Source organism: Lissotriton vulgaris, chromosome 11, assembly GCF_964263255.1.
Source record: "Lissotriton vulgaris chromosome 11, aLisVul1.2, whole genome shotgun sequence".
Classification (NCBI taxonomy): Eukaryota; Metazoa; Chordata; class Amphibia; order Caudata; family Salamandridae; genus Lissotriton; species Lissotriton vulgaris.
The window spans coordinates 121,400,572-121,422,122 of record NC_141699.1 but is presented as its reverse complement, the minus strand read 5'-3'; the positions used below and the strand labels follow the sequence as shown (position 1 = coordinate 121,422,122).

Below are 21,551 nucleotides of genomic sequence, written 5' to 3'. Positions count from 1 at the left end.
GAAGCGGTACTTGAGCCATTCTCCAAGGGAGAGCAAAACAGAAGATTAAGTGAAGCCGGCACTAGCTGACTAAAAAGAAATAAGCAAATGAGTGTCAAAGAAGCCAACCAGTGGTTAGCAATGGGCAGGCTCAAAGCCCACTGTATGTAAACTAAATGTCTTCCAAGCGGCAGCCATGCTCTGTCTCAGGCAAGACCTAAAAAGGAGGGGGGGCATAGACAGGGCTCCACAAATCCACTTGACCGCTCGATTTTGCGAGGTAAATTTAATAAGGTCGAGCTATTTTTAGGTCCTACTCGCCCTTTCTGGCGAGTAGGAAAATATACTAACTTTTGTCCTCTATCTTTGAAAACGGAGCAAATGTGACAAGATAAGATTTAAAGGCCTTTTTATTGCTCACAAAGCAAGTGAGCAATAAAGATGCCTTTAAATCTTGTTATCTTGTCACATTTGCTCCACTTTCACAGACGGAAGACAAGAAGGTTACTGTTAGGTTGAGGAGATTTTTCAAGGTACTAGACCTGAGGGACTAGTACCATTTTTCAGATTTTTCGAGCCCTGATAGAGCAGAAGAGAATAGGCAGGCATGACAGGTGAAAATGGGGAAGAGGGTTTTAAGAGAAGTGGATGAGGGAGGAGAGGATCAGGAGTGGAACAGGACAGCAGAAGAGTAGAGTTGGACACAGACAGAGGAGGAGTGACAAAGTGAGGAGGAAGTGAAATAGGTTTACAGGGGGGGAAGAATTAAATACATTTTGATGGAACATGGCTGCTAGGTCCTTCTAGTCCTGCATCCCAGACCTGGATTAGGGAACACCTTAAAATCCTCCTGATAGGCAGATTAATAGGAGGCTGGTTTCAGAGTCAGTGGGCTCCTGGAATTTCAGCCAATGGTAGGATTGGAAAACATTTACTCAGAGATTCCATAAATTGGGGGTTAAGGTGTGGCAGTGGTAGGAGGTTGGAATCATGAGGGGCGAAGTAATATAAAGCAGAGTTTGATGGTCAACTTAAATATTTCATTTCAAAATACTCTGGAACAAAGTAATTGGCAACAAGAACAAAGGTGACCGCAAACCTGTTCTGACTTACTTCATTGGTCATACAGAGGCTATATTATAATGTATCTTATGGTGTAAATGCACCTACTGCATAGAACTGTATGTGCTCAGCAATTAAATAGCATCAGTGTATCCCTATTGCCTGCACTGCTCCAAGATCATTTTGGCCTGACAAACTCTAAGGAACCGGCATGTATATGATTTACTGCTGTAGATAAATGTTTTCCCTAGGTAGTATGCCAGACAAGGAAGTATGGCAGAATTTGACTGGATTCCCTTTAGAACAACTTCCGAAATACTTATTTTCTGGGAAATAAATCTGCCAGTCCTATATCTCTGAACCCTCACAAAGTACGTATGGTTTGCTTGGCGGAAATGGAGCTATTCAAACATTTTCCATGGCTGCATTAACCTCCCTTACCTGCAGCAGCACCACAGGGTACTTGATCCCCAATTTTACCATTAAAGCAGTAACATCACTCTAGACCTCACAAATGTTTAGTCTGCATGAAAGCGAAAAGTGCAAAATCAGTGATCCAAGTTACATTGCGACATGAAATTCTTGCTGCCATGGTCTTGCAGCATGAAGAGCTAAAAGTAACACAAATCAAATGCACTACCCTATCTCCCACTCTATATCCCTCGCAATATATCCACTACTTCAGCTCTGACTCATTTCAAACCTAATTTTACTACTCTTTCCAATGCACTACCCCATTTCTCAACCTATACCGCTCTCAATATATCCTCTACCTTCACTATCTTATTCAACCCAAACCCCATACCACTACTATTATCCCCAAAATAACCCTTTCTAGATTCTTTCCTCCTATACCATCCTTGCATCATCGCATACTTCTTACTATTCAGATCTCCCAAACAAGCCTTTCTAAACCCTTCCCTTTGACTCTTCCCCTCCAACTCCCCTTTACTCATCTTAAACTCCCTCCTAATGCTATAAACCCCTCCCCCCCCAAAAAGAAAAAAAAAATCTAGACCCTTCCTTCTTCTATCCCTCCACTATCGCTTTTCATTCCAAATAACAGACCAACATGTTCACCACTCAAATGAATTTAATATTTCCCTCTACTAATTCCCCACTAATTCTGTTTGGGTTCCACAGTAGCGTGCTACTCGGCCAAAAGCGCTTCAACACCGTATCAGGGTAGTTAGCACTATATAAACGCAAACCTTTTCCCTCGTCTATTCCTCAACTATACTTCTCAATTCAAATAACAAACTAACATATCCACTGCTCAAATTACTTTTGTATTTTACTATACGAATTCACCACTAATCCTTTATGGGTACCGAAGTAGCGTGCTACTTGATTTAAAGCGCTTTTATGCCTAGTCAGGGGCAGTAAGCCCTATATAAATGCAATTTCCTTTGAAGCCCTGCATTTGAGATTATATTTTACCTATCTGTGCCAAGTCCTGCTCGGTTCTAAAAATAAAATAGAAGTATACCTTTTTTATACTTACCCAATTGGTCTCGGAATGTGTGCCGTCAGTCTTGATTAAGGTAATACAATAAATGCTTAACACACCCTCTAGATTAGCCTAACTGCACGCCCACACTACCACAAAAAGAGCTGCTAGTACTTATCTAATTTAGCCTCTGCTATACCTCTGGGGACTCCCTGGACTCTGCACACTATACCTCACTTTGGTATAGTATATGCAGAGCCAGATTCTACACTAATGCATCTTCTGTGGCTTGGAAAAGGATTTTCCTCCATGAAATATCAGTAGATAAATAAAGAATAAAGCGTCACCAGCTAGCTATGAATTGATTAGGGTCAGAATCTGGATAATACCTTCTGTCTGGATAAACTTAAGTCTTTTAGTTGGCAGCCTTAGTCGTTGAAGATCAAAATGACTAAGTTATAGGTAGATATTCCCTTTCCAAACATCGCCACTGCATTGTATTCCCATTTTTGGTGTGAATTGGTTGCCACATGTTTGATCAAGATTACTCTACAGGCCATGAGGCAGTTTGCAAGACAGAAAATGCAACAAACGTGGTGGTGGTGTTCAGAATGTGACGCAGGATAAACACACATGCAGAAAGCAAAACCCAATCTCATATTCAGCACTTAATGAATAGATAGAATGAGATTTTCTCTAATCACCACACTTGGCACAGGCAAAAAGTATCCACAACCCTGCTTTACCTTCTGGTCCAAAGAAAGCACCGCACTGGGCACAGAAAAAGTGCTCTGGGTGCCATGTCGTGTCCAGAGCAGTCACCACTTTCTGTAAACAGAAAACAAAGTCACTGTGAGAATCAGACTCATAGGTAACACAAATCCAATGCACTATCCTATCTCCCACTTAGACTCAGACTCGTAGGTAAGCAAAAAAGATAAGTGTACAGAAATGGAACGGTATGGAAGAAAGATCTACAGGAAGAAAGAGTATTAAGATATTAAATAAGAGCAGAGTGATATGTGCAAAGTAAGACAAAATGTAGAAGAGGGGACAAAGGAACTGGTGATGTGAACTGAGATGATGGTAACGGAGGGTGGGAGTGGTATAGATGAAAAGATAGGGTTCAAAAGAATTAATAATGAGTATTCTTTCTTGTTCACACTGGAAATAAGGCAGGTAGGCCTGAAGGTTAACACAAAAGAATTGTGGCAGTGTCTTGCTTCTGAAAGGCCAGTAAGGATGCAACAAGATTACAATGAAACCGGAGGCTAGTTAGGCTAGTGCAAAGTATGTCATATGTCAGGCTATTCTTGTAATGCCTTTATCTAAGCACAACACTATTAGTGCAGCCTGGAAGTCTTCTCATTTCATAGTGGCCCTGTTGGCATCTGCCTAGAAAGGATGGAAGCATCTCTGGACAGTGAGAATCTGGAGTTGCACTGTGTATGGATCTGAAATTCAGAGCTACTTACATCCAAGATGGGCCCATTGCAATAGTAGCAGCGAGGGGAAAATAGGTTGTGGTAGTCCTTTTCACAGTAAGGCTGTCCATCGCGCTCAAAGAAGTTGCGAGACCCAATCTCTTCCTGGCAATGTGTGCAGACAAAGTGCTCTGGATGCCAAGTCCTCCCCATGGCGGTGACCACCTGTGGAAGCAAAGACATGAATGGGGTATGATGTGCTTAACTTTTCTTCTCCCACACAAACAGGTAAGCTGAAGCACAGTGGACACCTCTTACAGTATTCCTGCAAGTGTACACATATGGAGGGCAAGCCATAAAGGAAACATAAAAACTCATCTTAAAATAGGCAAGGAGACGCGACTCAAGTTGTGGTTAAGGCCAGATTTCTCTTGGTTGTTCTGGAAGAAACATTGCTTTTAATTTCTTCTTATCATTTTGTCTTAACTGTGGCTTTAACAATGACTGATTTTGCTCTGCTCAGCACCAGCAACATGCCTGGTAAGCAAGCAAAAAGAAATTAGTTACTTACCAGTAACTGTATTTCTCCAGTATTGGAAAATTTCATAGATTCACAGGCTTGAATCCTTTCAGGTCGTCAAGATAGGAGTCCCTAGGTACTTTAATAAAGCAATATAGTGATAACCTAGGCCTTAGTTTAGTAACCTATCAGTCAATCTTTAAAAAAAGAGACCAAATGTAGGGGTTAACCAATTAAGATGAATCACCCTTTAGAACACTCCTTTGAGAAGTTCCAATCCCTCAGATTTTATACCACAAGTGCAATCCGAAAAGTACTAAGGCAGATAGGTGAGCTTCCTAGGGGAGGAGGGTGGATCGCATGTGAATCTATGAAAGATTCCAATACTGGAGATCTACAGTTACAGGTATCTAATTTCTTACTCTAGTGTTGGAACTTTCATAGAGCCACCTGCTTGAATCAGAGTAAACAGCATATTTGCAGGATTAACCATGAAACTTTTAGAAGTTGTTGAGTACACTCCCGCAAAGGTTTCTGCCCCCCCCCCCCCAAAAAGAAATTTGTTAAATATCGGCCTCCCGGGGCACTAATCTTTCTAATACTGAACGTTTACAGTTACGCTGCGACTCGCTTTTGCAATGACCATCAACAAAGCACAAGGACAATCGCTGCAAGTGTGTGGATTAGATTTGGAGAATCCGTGCTTCTCACATGGACAACTGTATGTGGCCAGCTCACGCGTCGGAAAACCTTCTGATCTATTTGTGTACGACCCAGACGGAAAAACAAAAAATACCTTGTATCCACAATCACTCGAATAAATAAACAGAATTAAAACACTTTAAAATGTTTTCCTTATTAAAATGAATATGTTTCAATAAAAATGACACAATGTACATTGAATGTTATCATAAGTTTCCTTAAATTTCCTTTCTTCCGAGATCGCAGCAACGCACGACTGGTAGCTAGATTATAATAAATAAGAGCAAGTAATAAACATATATAAGAAAGAAACCTGAAAACAATGCTCTTAATATAGGATTATAGTTAAAAACATCTCATTCTTTATTTAACATAAACCACCATGGAAATGTGTGTAAACAAATAAATGGATGATGGGAAAACAGGGATAGCTCACCTTTACTGGAAAAGATGCTGGAGCACTGCTTGGTCCACTGCTGCATTGTTGAGAACCGCAAAGTCCAAGCAGTATTGTTGGGTAGATGTGGGTCTGTTCTTCCATGTTGCCGCCCAGCAGATTTCAGGAAGAGACACTGATGAATAATGCTTTACCAGTAGAAATAGTTCTTGTTGAACTGGGCTCGAACCCATGAGGTGAAGTGTCTGCCATCCTTCTGGTGACAAAACTGGATGGCTTTGGAAATCCATCTGGAAATGCTTTATTTTGAGAATGGAAAGCCTTTCCTTGGAACACCGTAAATAATGAATTGTTGAGAGGATTTGCGGAAAGATTTAGTTGTCTCCAAGTAAAGCTTTAAGCATCGCTTGACATCAAGAGGATGAAGTGTTCTCTCTGCTGGTGTCAAAGGATTTGGAAAGAAAGTCTTGAGAACTACGGGATCATTCAGATGAAAGTCTGTGAACTTGGGAATGAACTTAGGGTTTGTAAGGAGAAGAACCCTATCGTTCTTAAATTGGGGGAAAGTTTCCTGTATGGGTTAGGCCTGAATTTCACGGACTTTCTTGGTAGAGGTCAAGGCGAGAAAAATAGCCAGTTTCCAGGAAAGAAATTTGATTTCCGCTCTATGGATGGTCTCAAACGGATCTTTCATCAGCTGAGACAGAACAGTGATCAGTTGCCATAGTGGAGGTGGGGACTTTACTGGGGGAAAAGTACGGAATAAGCCATTTAGAAACTGCTGAATGAGCCTAGATGACCAAAGAGATGGAGAAGTAGGAGATCACAGGAAATGGGAAATGTCTGCCAAGTGCACTTTGACGGAAGCATAAACTAAACCAGACTGTGCTAGGTGGAGAAGATATGGGAGAATTTCTTCAGTGGAGGAGAGAGGATGTATCTTAGCCTGATGACACCAGATTCAAAGCCTTTTCTACTTGAGGTGATAGGCTTTATTTGTACCATCTGCACAGGCCCTAGCTAGGATTTCGCTACAATCCGATGGTATGTTCAAGTCTTGGAACTCTTGAAATTCAGTAGCCATGCTGATAGATGAAGAGACTTGGGATCTGGATGCAGAACCTGGCTCTGGTTCATTGTAGGAGATTGGAGAACGCTGTGAATAGGATGCGATGCTCCTGAGAGAGGAGTAGCAAATCTGTGAACCAGTGTCGGTGTGGTCAAGAGGGAGCGACGAGTATTATCTTGCACGGTTCTGCCTGAATCTTTCTCAGGACTCTTGGGAGGACAGGAATTGGAGGAAAGGCGTAAGCAAAGATGCTGCACCATGCAATCGAAAATGCATTACCCCGGTTGGGGATGCCAGTTTGCTTAAACCATCCTTTGCTGTTCTGAGGGGCTGTAAAGAGATAGAGATTTGGTTTGTCCCAACGGAAAAAGATACTGTTCAGGGTCTGTTGGTGGAGCTCCCTCTCGTGGCAAGATGTTGTCAATCGGCTGAGAGTGTCTGCTATAGTGTTGTTTCCCAGGAAGATGTTTTTTCCAGAGTTGTACCTTGTGTGTGATGGATCTTTCCAAGATTTTTTGCGCCTCTTTGGAAAGTAGGAAGGATTTTGTACCTCCCTGTTTGTTGATGCAGTGCATCATCGTTGTGTTGTCCATGCGGACAAGTACTGCTGAATGTTGGTTTCTTGGGAGAAAGGCTTGCAAGGCAAGATGTACTGCCTTTTGTTCCAGTTAGTTGATGTGAAAGTGATGTTGGGCAGGTTGCCATTTGCCACTAACTTGGAGATCAGCTCCCCATTCTATGGGGATGACCAGAGGGGCAGTCAGTGGTTGAAAGGAGAGGCATAGTGAAAGATGTTCCTGCCTTGTTTACCACTGTAGGGTTATTTTGATGTCAAAGAGGAGGAAGTTAGATATGTTGCCTCCTAGGTGAAAGGAAGGGTGAGGAGGTGGAGTCAGACCATGGAACACATCATTGGTGGTGGTTGGTATCCTTGTCAGAACGTGGTGCTCTTCCTCTCGGACGTCTGTCATTAGAGAATAGAGGTGGTCGTCTTTGTAGATATTGGGCACGATATGATTTGAGTTAGTGGAGCAAGAAGGGTAACCAATTCAAAAAGCTTTATTTCGGCAATACATGCCATAAAAGCAATATATATACATGAAAACATAAAAGATTGCACAAGCGTTACACATAAAACGTAATCAACACAGTTTGTTTTATAATTTTTACACTGAAATATGGTCATCATAGCCATGTTAAAACTCATAAAATGTAAACTTCATTAAATTAATAAATAAACAGGCTGAACACTCAACTTTGATCTTATAATCCACATCCAAACTAAGAACTTGGCAACAGAGAGTGCATAACAGGGGGATGGATCTGAACACAGTACTCTCAATGCAAAACTACTGCTTCTGTTGCCCAGATCTTACATATAGGCTTCAGCTATTGTTTTCAGTGGGGCCACATGTTCTGGGCAAACAAGACATGAGACAGTGTTTCTATTTTATCTATGCAAATGGGACATTTGTTGTCAGCGTTGGGAGACCAATTACATTTAAAAGATTTTACTGGAAGGGTGTCTGTCCGAAATTAAAAGTATAGTCTCCTAACGAAAGGCTTAGATATAATGTCCCAGTAAGAAGGGTAACTGTATTGCTGATACCCCCTCTGTAGGAAGGTTGCCCTCTTCCATGAGGGCTACGAAAAAACACTTTCTGGAACTGTAAGGTCCCCAAAGACTTGGCAGTATCCATGTATGACTTGATAGCCTGGAAGGCCGCTTCTAGGTGTTTCCCAAAAATTTCCTCTCAATAATATGGAAGGTTCAAGATCTTGTTATAGACCTCAAGGAGGAACGAGGTAGCTTTGAGCCATCCTTGGCGTCTCAGAAGTGCAGCGCCTGCTAAATGCCTGAATCCCGCGATGGCAACATCCATAGCACAATCAATGATTTTTCTGGATGTGCGCGCTTACTTGTATAGGGCCATTTTGGCTTCCTCCCTGACATTCTGACATGTGATTGATATAAGGAGCTATATCAGACCACATTTGTCGATCGTACTTCCCTAATATTGCCAAGGAGCTGGCCACCCTCACTGTTAGCTCTGACATGGAGTAAACATGCTTGCCAATTGAGTCTAGGCGTCTGCCACCCTTATCTAGGTGTGCAGAGAGTGGTGCCGATGGATCTTTAGAACCACGTTGAGCTGCTTGCATGATCACAGAGTCCGGTTTAGGGTGTCCCATGAAACATGCGGGAGCGTCCTCAGGGACTTTATACTTCTTATCAAGGAGTGGGAAAACCACCGGCATAGAAGCTGGGGTTGTCATGATGATTTTAACATCATCTTCCCTGGTGTAATCAATTATAGGGATGGCCCTGACAGATTTTCGGAATTGCCACATAGAAAACAGTCTGACTGTTTTGTTGCCATTGGTAGAGCAAATCTCTTTGCTGCCCTCCCATGGAAGTTGTGTAATCCTCCTACATCCTCTGGGGGAGAATCCGTCAAAGGGGATGTTGGCGATGAAGGGAGCAGCAACATAACCATTCCATTCTTTTGTGGTGTCACAGTGCTCGCCCTCATCCAGGTCTTCGTCCGATATTAATTATACTTGGAAGGAGCGGTCTGCGGCGTGCGTGGAATTGGGGATAGTGTAAGCGAAGTTGGTCTGACTGGTGACTTTGCCAGTGGGGATGAAGCTTTGTCGGGAGGCGCAGAACGTGAGAAGCACCTGCGGTAGTCCACTAGCATAACTGCAAATCAATTAGCAAAGATGATGGCTTGAAACTATATTTTTCTGCAGGGCATAGTATTCTTGCTGGCAATATTATTTGCCCTCATCCTTTGGTTGACATTTTATATGCAAGTCAGAAGGACTGTAAGCATCCCCAAAAAGACCCACTTCAGATTCTTCCTCATCTGAAGGCGAGTGGGAAATAGAGTGGTAATCTTACTGGGAAAAGTGTGATCTGGTGTAATAAGAGAAGACTGGGAATGTTTTTCTGCCTTTTGAAAATTAGAGGTCTCCGTAGATAATGTAGTCTTCTTCTCCAGTGGGGACTGCGTCGACACCGGAGACTACGCAGACGGCAGTGACTTGGGCGACGGCAGTGACTTGGGCGACGGCAGTGACTTGGGCGACGGCAGTGACTTGGGCGACGGCAGTGACTTGGGCGACGGCAGTGACTTGGGCGACGGCAGTGACTTGGGCGACGGCAGTGAGTTAGTCGACGGCAGTGAGTTCCTCGACAGCAGTGAGTTCCTCGACGGCAGTGAGTTCCTCGACGGCAGTGAGTTCCTCGACGGCAGTGAGTTCGTCGACAATTGATTCTTCGCTGACAATGTGCACGTCAGACAATTGATGCTTCGTCGATGAAGGTTCCCCTGATGCAGGACTGACGATAGAGGTATGGTCGTTGCCATTGGAGACTGGCTGGATGACGATTGAAATGTCGTCGACAGTGAATGAGCTGTGAAAAATGTAGTTGACGTCCCAGCAGTGGAGGGTTTCGACAACGATCTCGGTCGACAACACCGAAGATGGCTTCTTGAAGGAAAGTTTGGTAGGAAATTGGCTCAGTATATAGTGTTCACCCATGGTGAGGCACTGTGCTCTGAGTCCAGGCAACCCTTATTGATAGTGTTTAGGTACCTGAAAACCAAAGATCTCAAGGGGTAGCTGTGAAGAGAAGCTACGGCTTATTCAGGAGAGTGTAAAGCAGGTGCATGTACCACTATACTCAGTCCGCAAGCTTTTCACACAAAGAACCACACCAAGTGTGTATAAAAATACTTCGCATTTATTAAACACACACAAATACCTAACTTGGCATAACTCCTACCCGGAGATATCAAATACACACAAAAAATATTTCAGAAACGGGTAAGTAGCGAAGGAAAACACATGGCCCCTATGGGGGTGGAGGGGGCAAACCATATACTAAAATAGAGGAATGTGAATAGGTTACCAAAAAGGGACTAATACCCAAGGATGGATGATCCCAGGGGAAGCACAGAACCACCAAAGGCGAGTAGCCAGGGACCCCAAAGTGCCCAGGTGCAGAGTGGTTACACCAGGTCAGATTTCCATAGGTTAACACAGGGCAAGTTGCGGTTGGATTTTTACTATTCTAGGACCCGTCCCAGAGGACCCTGAACAAACCACTTCGATCAAGGAAGGTTGGAGAGCCACCCCACTAATGGATGCACAGGAAACAATGATACCTACACCAGAGAGCCTAGGTGAAAAGGGTAAAGTGGTGTCGGAACTGCTTGTTGATGCCAATGGAGGATCGTGGAGGATCAGCAGTTACAGTCTTGTGGGCCAGACGGTGGAACCAGGATGAGAAGAACCTGAAAGCTGAGGTTACAGAGTGCAATGCATCTGCAGGGGACAGAGTCCAAAGCCCCCGAAGGTGACCAGGAAGCACAGGAGCACAGTAGAAGCCTTACTCGAGGTTCTTGCTGTAGCACGGTGAGAATGAAGCAGCAGAAGTGGAGACCAGGCAAAGATGCAGAAGCACAGGCACCATCCACAAACTGTCCCACGCAAGTCGACACGTGCAGGAAGGTCAGTGACCGGCAGGACCACCAACAAGCCTTGGCAAACACAAAATGGTTAGCGGGAGAAGATGTGGTGTTGCAGACTAGAAAGGTCTGTGGGACTAACCCAGCTAGGGTAAGTCAGACCTGGCCCTGAGCACGCAGGGGAGCCAGTAGGAATCCATGGAGCCCCCTCAAGGACCCTCTGCCAGCAGGCACAAAGTGTCACAGGGAAGCCTCAGCAGCTTACAGGCGATGAAGGCCCATGATGCAGGCAGGACATTGTTCTTGGAGCTGTGCGAGGCTGGGGCTACTTGGAGCTTGAAGATCTTCTGTGAAGAGAGCCAACAAACCTTGGCAACAGCAAACAGACGCTGTGCACAGGGAGCGGGTTTATGTCAGCTGGAGAGGATTTATATTCTCCCAAGTTGCAGGGAAGACTGGTCAGGCCTCTGCAGAACCAACAAACCACCACCTATGCTGCATAGCTGGGCGATGTCCGTGTGCCAACAGGATCAGCAAACCAGTCGTTGATGTAGAAATGCCAGCAGATGCAGGGGAGTGACTCCTTCACTCGAAGTGAGATTCCTTTTGGCTTGGATGCAGGCAAAGTCTTTGCTGACTTGGAGGATGCATGGCAAGGGAGTTGCAGAAACTTGAAGAGAGTGGAGACAAAGTCGCAGCAGGAATCTTCCCACCAAGAGCAGTCATGTCTTTAGTCCTGGCTCCAAGAAACTGCAGAGTCCCAGTGTCCGCCAGCAGTTGGATCTTGAAGGTTGCTGGGACGAATCTAAGAACCCACCCTCAGAGGGCCCTTAAGTTACCCTAAAAAGGGGAAATACCTCTTCTGTGGTGATTCACCTATCGGGATGGGGTTGGGGGGTGGAGGGACGCTACTCAGATGGCCTAGCCAGGCAGATGCTCGAAAGGGCTAAGATACACCATAGCAGAATCAAGTGGCCACCTGGAGGAGTTCTAGACATCTCCCTAGGGAGGAGCTAGACAGCAGGGTGGATACTCCCTTCTCCTTTCTGTAGAGATGCGTCAGAACGGGAGTCAAGGGCTCTTGAACTGGGCCAAACTGGTTCATGAAAGGAGCATAGCCCCCCCCCCCCCCCCCCCCCCAAACTACCTAATTCCTAAGAAGAGGTGGTCACACCTCTCCTTTACAGGAAATCCTTTGTTCAACTTTCCCTGCCAGAGTTGTGCTAAACAGCAGGGGGGCAGAACACAGGGTCGGCAGAGGTGTGGGCTGGCAGGAAGACCCTGTAAGGTTACACAGATAGGTGTTGAGGGGTTCTCTAAGGTGCCCCCCCAGTACATGGTATTACGTAACTAACACTGGAATCAGTGTAGTTGCAGGATTCCAACAAGTTTGGTACCAAACATGACCAGGATCGGAGTAGTAATTATGTAGCTGAGCATCTCAAATTTTCATTGTCAACTACATACCTAAAAATGGCTGCCCCGCACTTTCATATCCCAGAGAATGAAGTGCAGGGGTAGCCACATACTTAGAACCATGCACCCTGCGCTTCGACTTAAGGGCCTACCTTAGGGGTGACTTCTATGTTAAAAGTGCAGTGACCATGATATAAGGGACACCTTAAATCTAAGTTAAGTAAGGCTTTATTTTATAAAGTTAATTAAAACTGATACAAAGCTAAAGATATAAAAAAAGGCATGCAAATAGTGTTCGTGAGTAACTAAAACAATTGGTTAAAACCAGATAAGAGCATTTGGTGATTACAAAAATGATCATGCGAGTTGCCAGGACCGATTAGGTCTAATGTTCAAAAGTCCTTTAGTTTCTTCTACTATTGACATGCTCCTTTTGTCTTCCTCACAGGTTTCTTCATGTTGGCATGTGTGGTCGGAACTTCCCAAGCCTGGCTGAGATCTACGGTGCAAGCTCTGTAGACACTTTGCACGGGCTCCCATGGGAGGCATATTACATGCTGCAGCCCATTTGAGACCCTGGTTTTACCAATGCCCTGGGTACCTCAGTAACATATACTCTGGACATACAGTGGTACACCAGTATGCCAATTGTGGGGTATGCAAAGTACTTACCAGCAAGAGGAGAGAGCACTGCCACTGTGGTCCAGGTTAGCATGGTCCTAGTGAACTACAGCCAAAACACACTAAACCAGGCAAAAAGTGGCGGTGTATGTGCCAGAAATATCCTACTTTCCTACACGTTTCAGGTGTGGAAGAGGCTTAGGAGACTCAGATATAGTATTTGAAGGCGGTTTCGTTTGTGGAGAACGAGAAGACCCTTTTACTCCATGCTTGCCCTCCATCAGAGAGTCATGAGAGGATTTCTTAGCATACTTACTAGGCGAATTCTGAGATGACTGAAGAATCTCTGCCTTTTAAGTGATCTCTTTGACTCGGTAGACTGTTCACTCTCAGAGTCTGAAACAGGCTACGTTCTATTTTTAAGCTTCTGGCGCCATATAAGTTGTCATCCTTCATGGACTCTTGGAGTCTTATTAGAAAAGTTACAACTTACCTTACAGTCTGAAGCCTTGTGAGAAGGGTAAAGGTAGTAGATGCATTCTTTATGCAGGTCATCTGTGTACGGCCTCTTTTTCCTACAAGTGGCACATTCTCTGAAGATGGCCTTGTTTACCTTGTCTGTGATGTAGTCAAACTCAGTCACAAAATTACAGATACAGAGAATGAAAAATCTATATATGTGTTTGTGTGTGTGTATGTACATATTTTAGATGTATGTATGTCCTTGAAGTTTGCTGAAGAGAACATTTTTGAAAATCTTCTGTCAGAAGTTGTAAAAGGAACTGAGCAGAGTGCAGTGGAGACACCCTAGCACGGCGTGCAGTGGAAAATCTAAGGGGCTGGAGCTTCTCACAGGAGTGTTCTAGAGAGTGATTCCCCCTGATTGGTTAACACCTACAGGTTCCGTCACGGCCCACCCGCTCAATAGAACACGCTGCGCAGGCGCGGCGAGCGGGCCGTGACGGAACCGTTCCGTCACCAGCACAGCCCACCCGAGGGGCGTGGCGGAACGGTTCCGTCACCAGCGTGGGAGGGGTTAAAGAATTAATTTGATAGGCTACTAAACTAAGAGGCTTAGGCCTTTTCTAGTCTATACCCATCACTATATTGCTTTATTAAGGTACCGGGGGACTCGTATCTCGACGACGAGGAAGGGTTCAAGCATGTAAATCTATGAAAGTACCAAAACTGGAGGAAGGTTTTGCTTTAAAGGCACAGCCAGTTGATGCATTCTATCCAAGTAACTGTGTATTCCTTAGTGTGAGGAAAAGTGATCTAGACAGGCGTTTGTTTCAGAAAGAGAAATATTATTAATTTTCTTGACTTAACTGTATGTTAATCCCTCCTTACCTAAGAAAGGGGTGGGGTGAAGTGAGGCCATCAAGCGAGTTTCCCCTGACTTGCTAACTGTGCAAAGAATGCAGCCATTTTATTTTCCTTAAAGCTTAGAACAAGTTTGATCTAGAAGACTGTTGATTATGTTTTCGTTTCTAAAATACCATGTGGGACATACTTCTAGCATTCATCACCAACAGCTTCAGAGGTTAACTGTGAAGAAACCACAGTACTGGATCTGACCTGGACCTACTGTTAAGTCAGGCTTGTGTGTTATCCCCTCTCTCTCATACATAGATATGAAATGTGACTATGGGTCAAAGGCTATATAATGCCTATAATTCACAGAGAAATGTGCTTGGTCTCTGTCGGTTTGACTGTCATAGCAACAAACATACAGTTTCTTACCGGACGGTGTTGTTTTGCAGCTTGAGGTTTGTCTAGATTCACATGCTGTGCATTATTCTGCTATCTAGTGGTTGGGTTTGGCAGGCTTCTAAATAACAGTTTTTACTCTTATTGTTTTCTTGTTGTTGGTGGGCTTCGATGTACCTCCATTTGATGTCTCCTACTGACGTAGTCGTGCTTCCTCCGGAAGCTCGCACCTTTGGTCGCCATCTTCAAATGACTATTTTTCTCTTTCTTTACCTCCTCATCTTCATTTGCGGAGGAGGGTGGGATCGCTTGTGAATTCAGGAAATTCTTCAAGCTACAGAACTACATCGACAGGTAAAACTGTACGTTTTTCAGTGTGAATCTATATTGGAGTCACATGCTGTGCATTGATTTTGTAGCAGTTTGTTACTGCAGGGGTGGTTGGGTTGAAGATGTGTGCTGATTTGATGTTGTAAAACCTTTTGTCCTACTTGAGCTTCCTTTTTCATCTGAATATCTACACAACAGTGCTTTGTGAACGTGTGCACTGATCATGTTGCTGCCATACAAATGTCTTGTAGCAGTGTATTTGCTAAAAAGGTAAAATGGTTGCTCCCTTTTTTTCTTGTTGATTGCGCTTTTGGGGTCTTTTGTAATGTCTCTCCTGCATTCTTGTGGCACAACTGAATAGTTTGTGCTATCCATCGTGCAACTGTGTTCTTCGTAACTGGTCTTCCTAGAAAACTTTTAGCAAATTATATAAATAGCAGTTTTGTTTTCCTGTCAGCCGTTGTGCTTTCGATGTAGTACATTACTGCACGTCTAGCGTCCAGAGTATGTAATGTCCTTTCTGTCTGCGCTTTTTAAAGAAACTTGGTATCTGTATACTTTGGTTCATGTGGAGGTGAGGTAACCTTTGGCATGAATTGAGGGTTAGTTCTCATGGTAATTAGGTCTTTGTGTATTTGAAAGTAAGGTTCCTGTAAGGTGAGTAAGTTGAGTGCTTGTATTTCACTAACTCCGCATAGTAATGTTATGGCCACTAAAAGGCAGTCTTTAGTGTGAGCATTAGTAATGTAGCCTGTGTAACGGTTCAAATGGAGCCTTCATCAACTGTGTGAACAGAATATTTAAATTTCATGTAGGTGCGGGTACCTTCTTTATAGGTACGATTCTTTTTGCTACTTCTAGGAACTCTCAATGACAGGTGACGTGAAGAAGCTTCTTTCAATGTGACCCCTAGTGTACGCAACTATTGTTGCTAAATGAACCTTCAAGGATTCATAAGCCATTTGCAGTCAGGAGGATGTGTTAAGTACCTCAGTACTGTTTTATCTTTTGGGATCTTTTTCAATAATCCTTCTTTTAGACACCACAGTGAGTATCTTTTCCATTTAGCTATCTAACGTTTTCAAGTAGTTGGTCTTCTTGCTTCTATCAAGACCGGCACTGTTTTTTCTGATATCTTTAGGTGGCTGAATTCTAAGTCTTCAGGAGCCATGCTGCTTGGATGAAGCGGTCTTCCTTCTTGCATTGATAGCAGATCTTGTCAGTTTGGTAATTTGTGATTCATTCCTTGAGATAGTTCTATTAGTTCTGAGAACCATGTTTGGCTCACTCACCTTGGTGCAATTAGTATCTGAGTCATGCTGATTATTTTGCATTTGTTGATCACCTTGTGAAGTAGTGGTATAGTTGGAAAGGCACGCGCAAATTTCCCTAAACAATCTATCCACAGTGAATTCCCCACGGACTGGTGGCAGTATTGTCTGGGTGCAAACGTTGGCATTTCATGTTCTGAGGCGATGCAAACAGATCTATCTCTGGTATTTCCCATTTCTGAAAGATTTCTGTGGGTACTGATTGGTTCAGTTCCCATTCGTGAGACCTTGATGCTCGTATGCTCAGTCTGTCTGCTTCCCGTGTTCAGTGGCCATTGAACTTGTAGCCATTCCTAAAATGGACTCATGTGGAGTCTTACGTTTGGTATCAAAGGGATGCAGAAAGCCATCATTCCCAGAAGCTTTCCCCAACCGGACGGGGCTATCGACATCAAGGGGCTATCAACATCAATGAAATGTTTTTCAAGCATATTTTGATAACTGAAGATTTTTATGTACTGTGGATTTTTATCGTATTTGGTCTTGTCTTAAGTATATAAAAATATTGGATATTTTTCTAAACTGGTGTGGAGTCCTTTTGTAGTGCTTAAACTGTATTGCTGTTGGTAATGTGCAGATTTTTTACACAAGATAAGCCTGACTGCTCGTGCCAAGCTACAAAGGGGGTGAGCAGGTGTTATTTTAGGAGGGTAACTCCCTTATCCTGATTAGCGTGTTGGTTTCTGCCCGACTTTGGCACATGCCCTAGCCGACCAACATTGCCATTTCGAACAGCCCGCCTTCAAAGAAGTGCTGTCACTGCTGCTAAACACTTTGAAACGAATAGAGTTTTTTTTATCTACCTCAAATTTGAGGACGCTTTTGTGAATTCAGTTCCTAAGAATGTGTGAATAAGCAGCCTTTGTCTATTGTTGTCCTATAATCCCATACTTGTAGTTGTGGTATCACCTCTTGCAGAGCGGTCATCTTGAATTTTTTATATATTTGTTCAGCAATCTTAGGTCCAGGAAAGGATGTAGTGCCCAGTCTAGCTTTGGAATTAGCTTATATGTTGCGTAATTTCCATTGTTTTTTTTAGCACCAATTCTATTGCATCTTATGTCAAAAACTTTTCTACTTCTTTGCATAGTTAAGTTGTTTCGTCCTTGCAGTGCATTTTTCTCCTTGGCCCCTTGCCTGGAGGTATTTTGTCTAATTCTATGCAATATACATATATTGTTCAAAATCCATTTGTCTGAAGTGATCTTACTACACTCCTGAAGGACATCTTTATCCTGCTTCCTACTGGTGTTGGATGTAGGAATGCTTGGAGTTGTAAGAGAGTGTTTTGTTTTTTCATCTCTCTTGCTAACACACTCCTTGATCTGAGTGGTGTATATAATGTGCTTATTGGTAAGTCACTTGCTTGCAGGGGATGTTCCTGCCCTTTGTGGTTGTCCTCGTCCACATGGACGTCAGCAAAAGGACTGCCCTCCCCACTGGTACTGCCAACCTTCTTGTTATTGCAGGTATGACTGATTTCCTCCCTGAAATATTTGTTGGAAGGTTGTTTAATGGAGTCCCTCTTCCTAAAGGTCTTCTTGAGGGCATGTTTCCCCTATGTATATTTCCTCTGAACAGTAATGCTCTCAATGATTTTGCCATCTCATTATTCACTTTCAACTGGTTCAGTGCGTCATCTACTGCACTTCTGAACAGTTGTCCCCCATTAAATCATACAATTAAGATGATGTTTTGGACTCCCGGGTTGAAACCTGAAATGTGCAGCCAGGCCGGTCTTCTTTCTGTGATGCCAATAATCATCTGTCCGCAACATCTAGAGAGGATTTCAAGCAGGTGTCGGCAATATTATTTCAATTCTCTACCAAATGGGCTGCTCTCTTGATACTGTTCTGGTAGGTGTTTCATTAACTTTCCTATCTTTTTCCAATGTTGATAGGCGTGGAGGTTGAGCAACACATTTAAATTTGCAGTGCGCCATTGGTTTGCCATAATCCTCTACCTTTTGGCTGATAAGGTCCATCCTCTTAACTCTCCCTATCTGGAGGTGGGCCGGTTGTGCTAAGTACATTTGCTCTTAACCTAGCAGTGGATGTCAATATAGAATCTGCTTAGACTGTACCTTTAATGCAACATGGGTCCTTAGAAGCATGTTTATACTTCTCTGCTCAAGGAATAACTGCTCTACATGTGGCAGGCTCTTTAAAAGCTTCCTTCCCTTGATCTAACACTTGGCAACAAAGGGAGAAATCGATTTCTAGAATGTGTGGACAGGAGAGTTTCTAATAGAAAACACGATTGAGGCTTTTTTTCCTCAAGTTAAACTCAATATCTCTCTGCTGCCTTCTTGATCACTTATTTTACATCCCAATGTCATCGGGGGTGATGACCTCAAAGGATATGTGTCAACAGTCTTTTCTGGAGAATCTGTTTCGAGATCCTGCCAATGTGTTTCTTGGTATACTGAAGACTCAGAACTCATGTACACCTGTTCTTCCTCATCTTCATATAACATTTCCTCTTCCTTCTCCTGAGATTCAGGAGTTAAGGGTGGCTTGAAGTCTTCAACGCTTTTCTCCCCTTGCTGTTTTTGGCGAGCTCTGAGTAGGGATTCGAAATAGTTTTAAATTTTTGTCAAAGTCCCCTTTTCTTTTGTAAAAGACTAGCCATTTTGTCTTCGAGCCTTCTCGTCTTCCTCTCTTTCTCCGACGCTTGTTGTACGGCATCGAGAATTTCTGGTTTTCTCTTCGAAGGTGGTGCCGTTGGTGAACCATTCCCCTCTGATTTTGACCACTCCTGGTTCGACGTCAATGAGACTTTCTCGACCACCCTTCAACGTCTTGGATTTTTCAAGTATTTACTGCAGGGGTGTCCTTTTCGATGGTTCTGAGGGTGCTCTTCTCCCTGTGCACAGCTGTGGCTGCAGAGTGCTTCCGTGCGAAGGTTCCTTTCTAACTCTTAGAATCAACATTTCTGGACTCTCCTAAGTTCTTTGAGGACAAAGGTTATTTTACCTCTTGAGAAGTCTTTTGCCCCTTTGTGTCTCAACGTCCACTATCTGGATGTGGGTATCTGTCTCTCCTTCTGGTCCTTCGGCGATGCTCTTCTCCTCGTCGTTTGACAGGCCCAGGTATCGCAGAGACGGTTGTGTATGTTGGCCCCGCACATTGTAGTGGGATCTCCTCTGCCTCTCTCACCCTCAGAGTTTTGTGGGTGAATACTGAGCACCCGTTGCAGTCATCACTTCGGTGGGTTACTAGCAGGCAGAGGTTGCATATCATATGTTAACACTCCTGAGCAAACTTGTGATGGCAATTCTTCAGGAACTAGAACAGGGTTTTCTCCATCATCACCCACAGGGCCCTCACTTCTCTGTAAACACTTCTTTGGTACCTCTACTGATGTTTTTTTTTCTCTCCAGTTGACTTCCGATAATGTCTTTCCTATTTTTCGAGAAATTTCTCTTCCAATTGTTGGAGCTCCTTCAGCGAACGGCCAAACCAAATGGCAGAATAAAAATCTGAAGATGGTGACCAAAGGTGGGAGCTTCCGGAGGAAGCATGACAACATCAACAGAGGACACCAAATGGTGGTATGTCGACCAACAACAAAGAGTAGAACGACAAAAAGGTTTTTAGAAATATTCCAGACCCAACCACTAGATGAATAATGCACAGCACGTGAATCCAAAAAAGGCTGGCGCAGCAAAAAAGTAGTGTATCATCTGGCAAACAACTCAACAAATGGAGAAAAACTGGCTGTTTTGATAACACTAGGCACCACCACTCACCTGTCCCGCGATGGGCTTCTTACAGGCTCCACAAACACCTTTGGCAACAGTTGCTACCCCAAGTTTGTTCAAGTCGGACTGCAAACTTCCCAACATGTTGTCCAGTTGACTCCCAGGTTTTGGGGGTGCAGATGGAGGGGAGCCACTACCAGCTTTCCCTTGGGCCATAAACTGAAATAGACAAAGGGCTGCAAATGAACTATTAAGAAACCAGACATTCTTGTACAAGCAAGAGTCAAATATGAGGAATAAATATCATGTTTTATGCACCCAATGCTCTCATTATTAGACTGTACTTTCCACACAGTGATGACATCAACGGCTTCAGTGTGTAAAAGGGGATGAAAACAATTTAACCTACTAGTCAATACACATTTCTTACGTGGCAAATATCTGACTTTGGGTTATGAACCATGACAACAAACTTAACAAAAACATCAACATTGTACCAATTTCATTCTGAATAATCCATTGAAAGAGCTAATGCCCAGTCTACAACTTAATTACTAAGCATAATACCAATCCACACAAAATACCCATAAGATCTGATACCAACATGTGTTTGGCTCCTCCCACAAGAAGTGCTCATTGGAGGGAGAGTTTGGTCTAAAGGACTGTACAACAAGTGTTCATCCTGGAATGGAGCCCACTGTAACGGGGCCCGAGGCCCAGCAGGAGGCTATGAAAGGATATACAAATAGGGAAAATAAGTTGCACATAAAAGTAATTGGAGACACAGCAAGAGAGTAACAATAACTGCTCCGGCCCTTTTCCGAATGAAAGTTAGAGGGATATGGAACATTCAGGTAGACATTCAATTTTAGCCAACAGCATAGAAAATGCCTGGCCACGTATGCAGTGCTAGTAGGCTGAGGGCATTCACAGGCATCCCTAAATGAAGTCTAGAATACCCATGCTGTATCCAAAAGAAACAAAAGATGTAAAAAAAAATCCTCAATGCTGCAGCCAACAGGAGGTGCATTTCTTCTTCAACAGCAAGGCACTTGTAGGATGTCATGTACCTTGCATGAATTGCAGCAGTACAGAAAAATGAAAATGCTGACTTTCAACTAAATCTGTAGGAATAGTTCCACCATAGCAAAGAAAGCCATAGTAGCAGGAATGTAGTTAGTCATGCCAAAGAAACTGCTTTTTAATGGCGACGCAAGCAACGGAATCAGAGTCAAACCTAAGAACACCAATTTTACAGGCTTGGCAAGAGGCCCATAGAGACAGAAATCCTTGACACCAAATTCTAACCATCCTGCCAAAGCATCCAGTGCATTAGATTTAGCATGTCATGTCAAATAG

The 21,551-nt window shown here is 43.6% G+C and overlaps 1 protein-coding gene across 2 annotated transcripts in view; it reads right to left on the bottom strand.

Moving 5' to 3' along the window:
• The window catches only part of PXN (paxillin), a 333,296-nt gene that overhangs the window by 21,722 nt on the left and 290,023 nt on the right, over positions 1 to 21,551 (bottom strand). For both annotated transcript variants that reach the window (XM_086942871.1, XM_086942872.1), the window contains exons 11-14: positions 20,797 to 20,919; positions 20,241 to 20,411; positions 3,967 to 4,140; positions 3,238 to 3,319 (exon numbers count right to left, since the gene is read on the bottom strand). In XM_086942871.1, the coding sequence (XP_086798997.1) occupies positions 3,238 to 3,319; positions 3,967 to 4,140; positions 20,241 to 20,411; positions 20,797 to 20,919 (550 nt within the window). The remainder of the gene's footprint in view (positions 1 to 3,237; positions 3,320 to 3,966; positions 4,141 to 20,240; positions 20,412 to 20,796; positions 20,920 to 21,551) is intronic.